The 8,082-nt window shown below is 40.1% G+C and overlaps 2 protein-coding genes and 1 long non-coding RNA gene across 3 annotated transcripts in view; 1 reads left to right on the forward strand and 2 right to left on the reverse strand.

Moving 5' to 3' along the window:
* Positions 1-2,430: 2,430 nt before the first annotated feature.
* LOC109466353 (collagen alpha-1(I) chain-like) lies at positions 2,431-2,838 on the reverse strand. Its single transcript, XM_019764064.1, has one exon. The coding sequence runs from the start codon at positions 2,836-2,838 to the stop codon at positions 2,431-2,433; it is 408 nt and encodes a 135-aa protein (XP_019619623.1).
* Positions 2,839-2,933: 95 nt separating this feature from the next.
* LOC109466354 overlaps positions 2,934-8,082 on the reverse strand; it is an 8,344-nt gene continuing 3,195 nt past the window's right edge. Inside the window, exons 3-5 of the mRNA XM_019764065.1 lie at positions 3,896-4,018; positions 3,206-3,319; positions 2,934-2,962 (exon numbers count right to left, since the gene is read on the reverse strand). Coding sequence (XP_019619624.1) covers positions 2,934-2,962; positions 3,206-3,319; positions 3,896-4,018 — 266 coding nt within the window. The remainder of the gene's footprint in view (positions 2,963-3,205; positions 3,320-3,895; positions 4,019-8,082) is intronic.
* On the forward strand, positions 5,812-7,520 carry LOC109466381. Its single transcript, XR_002140019.1, has 2 exons — positions 5,812-5,997; positions 6,541-7,520. It is a non-coding gene; the product is annotated as an uncharacterized LOC109466381 (long non-coding RNA).

Consider the following 8,082-nt stretch of genomic DNA (forward strand, 5'->3'; position numbering starts at 1 on the left):
TCTCCTCCTCTCTCTCTCTCTCCTCCTTCTTCCTCCTCTCTCTCTCTCTCTCTCTCTCTCTCTCTCTCTCTCTCTCTCTCTCTCTCTCTCTCTCTCTCTCTCTCTCTCTCTCTCTCTCTCTCTCTCTCTCTCTCTCTCTCTCCACAGGAATACAAAGCTGGTACCACGAATTGAATCACAGGACGCAGTGCCTGAAACAAACAACAGGTAATATTTGTACAGTAGATAAATTATTAAAATCAGGTACACGTGTATATGTATTTATGTAGATTGTCTTGTTCAAAGACTGACGTGTTGTTCACAGGACTAGGATGTATAATGATATCCCAGGTTTAACCCATGAGGTAATCTCATTACATTTTTGGTCTTATTTGCATGATTAATACGAAATTGTCATGATTCCCTAGTGGTTAATGACGAGAGTTTCATACAAGTTCGTTAGATATGTGAGTTAGGCAAAATTTAACAGCACTATGCATTAATTCTGTAGTGTAAATGTGCATAATCAACAATGAAATGTTAATATGGAATTCTGCTAAACTATAGGACTTCCTCACATACAAAATATGTAATCAGATAGAGAGGACCATCAATTGAAATAGATAGAATTGAAATAGATGTTAATTACAACCTCCTATTTTAAAGAATTGAGGCAAAATCAAACAACAAAATTTATAAAAGCAATAAATATTTTATGGAGGTTTAACCTCATGTTTGCTATCTTACAGTGGTATATATGTTTTCATTTTCTTACCATTGCTTACATCTTCTTTGTTAAGCTCACTGTAGTTTCTTTCGTATACACAGACTCCTGTTCTTGACTATTACATAGCATTTATGCTTTATCAAACCAACTCATACAGTGTTAAGCATTTTGCGTATCCAACAAACAACACAGATGTATTGCTGTTGTGTTTCTACCAGTAATAGTTTCCGCAATCTTTCAAATGATTTACTTCTCAGTAATATATATATATATATTACAGTCATCTATTTTAATATTATGACTAGAAGCTGTACGCATTTTTGATCTAGTGTTAACCACCAGAATGTCATGTGAAAAACAAGAATCACATTAACAAATAATATAGCATAATAATATATTTTGTTAGACGTGCGTTTTTTTTTCCTTCTACAGTACTTGTACAGTATTACTGTACCATATTCTCATCAAAGAAATTTAAAGTGTGTAGAACCCAGTGCTTGTTTACCACATTTCTTACAATTTCAGGCCTTTTGTTTCACAGTCAACTAAAAAAAAACATTGGATACCGTCTCACAATAGTGATGAGAGACCTAGGCACGCCCTGTAAAGAAATAAACGAAAAAGTTACTATTGATAACAAGGGGGAATAGATAGTCGTAACTTAAAGAAAATAAGAATGGAACAAGAATCCTTTGAAATGTGCATGTCTCTTGTATCAGTAAATTATATTATATTTTTGTGTGAAGTACCTCCTGCGACCTGGCAGATGAAGCGTAGTCTGAGGCTGCATGGAAAGTCAAACCACTTTGGTACCCCGGGGTTGTAAGCGACGCAGTCGAAGTCGTTTCTCCGTTTATTTGGTTGTGCCGGCGCCCACGAGTTGTACTTCCCAAGTGCAGAACCATCCACCCACTCAAAGTTTCCTTCTTTCCGCTGATCGTGCAGGCCGATCCAATGGGCAAAACCCATGGCATGTGTGGACATCAAAGAGATGAGAAAGTCGTTGGTAGCAGCGTCTCGGGGCATGGCGAGGGTGCCGCCTTCTTCACGACAGGTCGCAGCCGCTTCCTTGAAATTCTTCGGTGTGGTAAAGACCTTGTAGCAGTTTCCACGCCATGCTGTATAACCTCTGTGACAGGCAACTTGAAAAAAATATTTTTAGAAATATATACATTTTGTATATTAGAATTTGTTTTTAAATCGTTCTCAAGTCAGGTTAGGTTACGGTAACCTGGTACTCAGTCTATCGTATTTGGGGCTCTAACAGTTTTCCCCCGCCCAGCTCAACAGACCGCCTGGTACAGGCCTGGTAGGAGTGTTACGCCTGTAATAGAATTTGGCACGCCGGGAGTTGATTTGTAGTGGGGCTAATCAAACTCCCGCCATGAAAAACCTATCGGGAGAACCTAGCTCAGGCCGGCGGGGAAGAGCTTCAGCAGCCCCGAAGAAAACCCGCCCCAACCACGATAGACAGGTTAGGTTACGGAGGCTTCGCTGAAGGATCTTATCTAAACCTTACTAATAGTATGTACATTCATCTTTCTTTCAAGATGTAGATGTGTGTGTGTGTGTGTGTGTGTGTGTGTGTGTGTGTGTGTGTATTCATGACTGTAGTTTGTAATATGCGCTTGCCACAATTACGTAAGAGTAACTCCAAAGAATGATGATCAATCGAGGAGACAGGAACTGCAGTACACTATATTTAAATTTGCTAGGACAGGAAGTTATGCCTTACCATCATCTGATCCAGATGTTTGATGTTTAGGTAGTCCAGCAGGGCACACTGTGCTTCCTGGTGGCCCGGGAGGACCCATCAACCCTCGTGGCCCGATCGGTCCTTTGAGCCCCCTCTCCCCAGGAGGCCCGGGTGGTCCAGTACAAGCGGGCCCCCTGGCTCCCTTTTCTCCTGGAGGGCCCGCAGGTCCGACAGACACAGGGCCAGCTGGCCCCATGGCTCCCTTTTCTCCTGGAGGACCAGGAGGCCCGACAGACACAGGGCCAGCTGGACCTATGGCTTCCTTTTCTCCTGGAGGACCAGGAGGCCCGACAGACACAGGGCCAGTTGGACCTATGGCTTCCTTTTCTCCTGGAGGTCCAGGAGGCCCGACAGACACGGAACCAGCCGGCCCCATAGCTCCCTTTTCTCCTGGAGGTCCAGGAGGCCAAGCAGGTCCCATAGCACCAGGGCCAGTGGGCCCTAGCGGTCCCTCTCCCCCTGGAGGTCCCCCTAGAATATCTCCCACAACAGTAAGGAAACTACAAATCATCTGACGAAAAATATAGAATACACGACTTTGCCTTATACAAGACTTTAGAAAACCGGCTAAATACTTAGCGGGGATAAAGCGGTTTAATTTAGCCTATTTGAGTTCATTCCAGGCTAAATGCAACGGGTTTATGCCCGCTAATTATTAATCCGGTTTCTAAAAGTCTGGTATCAAAAATGGGAAGATTCTGGTTTCAAATAGGTATGAACGACATTATAGGACACTGGCTTACCTTTCATCCCGTCCCGTTCGCCCACCTTATCAGAAAGCGTTAACAGTCCCTCGGAAAGTTTCAACACTCTCACAGACAGTTTTGCTAGGTCGTTAGAAAGGGTGCTGACTTTCACTGTTTAAAACAATACACAGTTACGTTTTTATCAGTTTTGCCACAACGCTGTATACTAAAACTGAATAGGGATCATCCTTATATAAAGTACTTCAAGTATCGGCTGTAACGGATACAAAGAGCCGACCTGCAAAATACATCACTTAATTGCCATGTTGCTCTAACTGAACATGGGTTAACATACTTCAGGTATCGCCTGGACATGTAACGGATACAAACAACTGACCTCCGTGAATAGTTTCGTTAGGTTGGTAAATCACTGAATTAAGAGATTATTTTTACGCAAGCAAGAGGCCTTATTCAGCCGACGTTTCGGTGACCTTCTGTCACATTCCTTGGGGCAATTCTGACTGGTTCAAATTGCATAACACAGGAATCGCTTCTTACTACATCTACATACATACATACATACAGTTACAGGTGACGTTACTTACAATGCGATCCCAAACGTACAGTAGTGTAATATATACATAAATTGGCATTGGACAAGTGAAAAAAAGCAGAGCAAATTAAAATCTACCCAAACGTGACTGAGTCTATACCCCCCTCCCTCGACAGGAGTGAATTTCAACTGACCTGCAAAATACGGCATCAGGATGGCGACTAGTAGGCCAAACAAAAGGCCAGTGACTTGCAACAGCTTCTTCCGGAGGCTGCGACATTTTGTCTTCTTGGCAGCGTCAGCATCATAAGCTGCATCTGTTTGAAAAGCAAGATGGTTTCTTCCTTATGGTTTGAAAAACAAAGTTTATTATCACAAACTACGTACTCGTGCAATGTGGACACACAAGTGAACGCGAGTTGTAGTTCAAACTATACCTAAATTATTTTAAGAAAGCACAAAACCTCAAAAAGTTTAAAAGCATTGGTTATCTTTTCACAGATATTTCTGGGCACATTTTTAGTCACCAATTTTGAATCATGCATCCTAACTCTGTCTTCATTGACCATTACAGTATGTGGCAAATGGCACATATATTTCCTTCGTCCCATGACACACATCATTTAATGGAGACATTGCATACGTAACACAATCTACTGGCGACAAATAAACAGCCAGGAGATCTCCCCAAATAAAGCTGCATTATGTAACATCGGGGCGATACAAAGAGTGAATTTTCTGTTCATTTCTTTACAAAGTAAATTGAATCATCCCTATTCCATTGAAAACTAGAGTCTCACGATCTCATACCTTCGCCAGATGATGTTAATCTTTATGACTGACAAAGATAATTCCTCCTGATTATGCAAATAGGATCCTCATTTGCATGAATTATATCAGTTGATCATATTCTCCATCAAAAGACAGCCTTATTTTAACAAAGAAAGCCAATCTATTATTTCCTCATAAATTATGCAAATGAGGTCCTTATTTGAATAAGTTATGTTTAATGATGTTCACCTTCACTTAACTTTCAAATACCCCAAGTATGAAATTCCAGGCAGTTACCATTATGGAATTATAACATTTTCTCATTAATTATGCAAATTAAGTGTTAATTTACATAATCAATATCTGCCTGTGTTTCTCTCGTTCTCAATTACATATGTCACAAGCTTGAATAGTCCTTGTAATGCAGCAGATTTATAGAATTTTCCCATTAATTATGCAAATTACATCCAGATTTGCATAATTGTCACATAATTATGTCAAATGTCACTTAAGCTACCTACATACCAAAAATCACGACGATCCGTCCACCGGTTCTTGAGTTATCCTCTTTTTAATATTTTCAAACAGATAGCCCTGCAGTTCCATAGCAAACTCACGTCACTTCTTCCCCAGCAAAAGAGCTACCTACCATTCAAATTTCATCACCCCAGCATGTCTAGATCATGAGATATCAAAACCGGAAGTTCAGCTGCAGTACCATAACAAGACGCTAGGGGGTCCAAAATCTAATCATTCCAGGTCTGATCAAGACCTACCCACCTACCAAATATCAAGATAATCCATCTAAGCTTTCTCGAGTTATGCTGTTGACACACACACAGACACACACACACAGACACATGGCCAGCAAAACATAACCTTCGTCAATTCTTGGCGAAGGTAATAAGTGTCATTCAGGAAGTGGAGGTGCCAAAACATGACGCCTTACGGGTGTGTGTAAAAGTTGGAAACATAGCAATCAGCGATCATGTTTTTTTTTTACATTCTGGTAGTTTGTGGTGGCACCAAAAACAGTGCGCCTCATTTGGGCTGTTTTAGAAATGTCAGAAATGTGAGATAATTGCACAAATATGTTGAGTAAGTTACACGAATATTTTTTCAATTAATATATTTCAATTTTGGGGTGCAAAAATGTTAAACGATGCCCCTCTGATTAACCGAAGCTGAAATAAGTAAGGCCACAGCAAGAATTTTTATGGATGACATCAACGCGCGCATTAATTTTCTCCTGATTTTGGAAAAAAACAAGAAATTTTGTTGCCTTCTGACAGTGGTTAAGCCTATTCGCCATTACTAGTGCGCCTGCGCGGAGTTTACTTAGCGACGCAGAATTGGAGATAAACAAACCCGCGGCCTCCATCGTCCCCAGCGCCAGCGTATGTCTCGATTTCCAGCTTACACACGGCGTTACCGGTGGTGGCCCGCCTTGGGCTGAGTTCCAACGATGTTCTGGACCTATCTTGCCTAAAATATCGCGATATCTTTATCTTCAAGTGGATTTACGGTACGTTTTTTGACGGTATCCAAGCTAGCGCTAGCGCCTAATTACTTATGCATGCCCCCCTCCCCCATCCTGCACGCCTTCCGTCTTCACGTTTTCCGCTCAATTTTCCGGTCCAATCTCGATAAAACGAGTTTTGGAATACCTTTTTTCGTGTAAGAGTGGTTATTTGTGTAAGATAATGGTGGAATTTTTCAGTTTTAGTCGGTAAAAATTGTAAATAAACTGCATGAGCTTTGTCTTCAGAAGACCGATACACTACGTGTTCTTGTGTCACCCCAAGCACATAGAGCTTTCTAACCACAATCCTCACCGTCTCACCACGACATTATTACCGATTAAAATAATGATTTAGGAATAGTACAAGCAGTGATGACATCTATATGTTTATAAATATTTAGTGTTGGTTTTCGTAGCGGGATACGGTAGGGCCATGGGGGTTTTTGTGCATGCAAATGCCATTGCATTAGTGCATTCAAGACTTGATGTTTTGAACGTAAATCCATCAACTTTTGGTTCAATTTTTCTCTCTTCTTCTTTTTACAGTGTTACTTTCCCGACCTCAACATGAAGCTGTGTGCAGTAGTGAATTGCAGCAATTCAACTTACCATCTAGAAAAATGGAAGAGACATGCCAAATACATGGTACAAAAAGTGGACCATTTTCCTATGAGAAGAAAAAAACCTCATGCTAGGAGAAGAGGGAATAAACTTATGAACAAGCTTGAAGCCAAACCCAGATGGAATATACTAAAAATACAAGTACACTTAGGTTCTGAAATGGTTTCATGAAAGTATATTGTAACCCGCACATAAACAGTGCTGCAAATTGTAATCATGACAGATATTTTATGTACTGAATTTTGATAGTTCTGTGCAGTAATACTGCTAAACTGGTACAGACTTTTAGTCTAACAAGGGTCTGCTGTAAATAGATTCAATATGATTATCTTTTCACTTATTAACTTGAATTAGTGGAAAATAATATATTTGAACATGATGTCAAGTCATTAACACTATATTTACCACTTAAGATACCTTTTTCCGCATGCAGTTGAGAAAGCTGTGGTGAACTGGTGTAGTTGACTCCTTCGTGCCTGCACCACAGGTGCTCCCAGTGATGGTCTAAGTACTAGTACTTAAGTTTAGATCTTTTCCACTGACTGTTGACCATAAGATCAGGTGTATGTAGAGAACTCCAGTCATTTACACTACTTACACCAAACACCTGACCCCTGCGTTTGGATCTTGAAAGTGGAATATTTAATTTGTAACTACTCTCTTGTTGTTTTTCTGACCAAACACAAGAAAAACAAGTCAGTTAACTGCATCGACAGTACTACATACTCACTCACATTCACTATCCGGTTTATTGTCTAAATACTAAATAATATTTGCTAGACAGCATAGGTTGTACGATGGCGATTACTAGATTACTGTAAACATTCACACTGTGATAGAAAACATACAAGCACCGTTAAACATAAACTTACTGTGTTAACACACAAACAGCTCTGCAATCAAAGTGATGTAGAAAATATAATGCCACAGCACTTGGCTCAGATAGTTGATGAAGACAGATATAGTTGAAAACTCAAATTTCTTGAGTTGGAGAACAGTTTTTTTAAATAAAATATGTAACTTACCAACTCAGATAACCTTTCAATTACTATTTCCCTGGACACTGATTGTACTGTTACATACATGTATATACTACATGTATAAAGAAAACAAAACAAGCACCATTTTGATATTTTCTTATTCCCATATCTCTCTATATGTGGACAGCACTTAATGAATGGTGCATAGGAAATATAATATTAAATATACAATGCCATATATGTTGAGAAAGACCTGTACACTAACACAAGTATTACTGGCAACATGCAACAATCCTTTACTAAACACAAGGTTCTTCAAAGAAAATTAATGCCATGGTTGCTTGAATACTACTGTTATGTCTTGGGTTCTGTATCCTGGGTCTGTGGACAAGTTCGTCTCCGCGGCCAAGACAGTGTGGACTAAGGAAGTAAGATGTGCCTAGTCGTTTGAGGAAGCAATTTCTGTCTGCAGTTGGGGTAATATGGT

This window comes from Branchiostoma belcheri, unplaced genomic scaffold (genome assembly GCF_001625305.1).
Source record: "Branchiostoma belcheri isolate BF01 breed outbred unplaced genomic scaffold, Haploidv18h27 scaffold164, whole genome shotgun sequence".
NCBI classification, from domain to species: domain Eukaryota; kingdom Metazoa; phylum Chordata; class Leptocardii; order Amphioxiformes; family Branchiostomatidae; genus Branchiostoma; species Branchiostoma belcheri.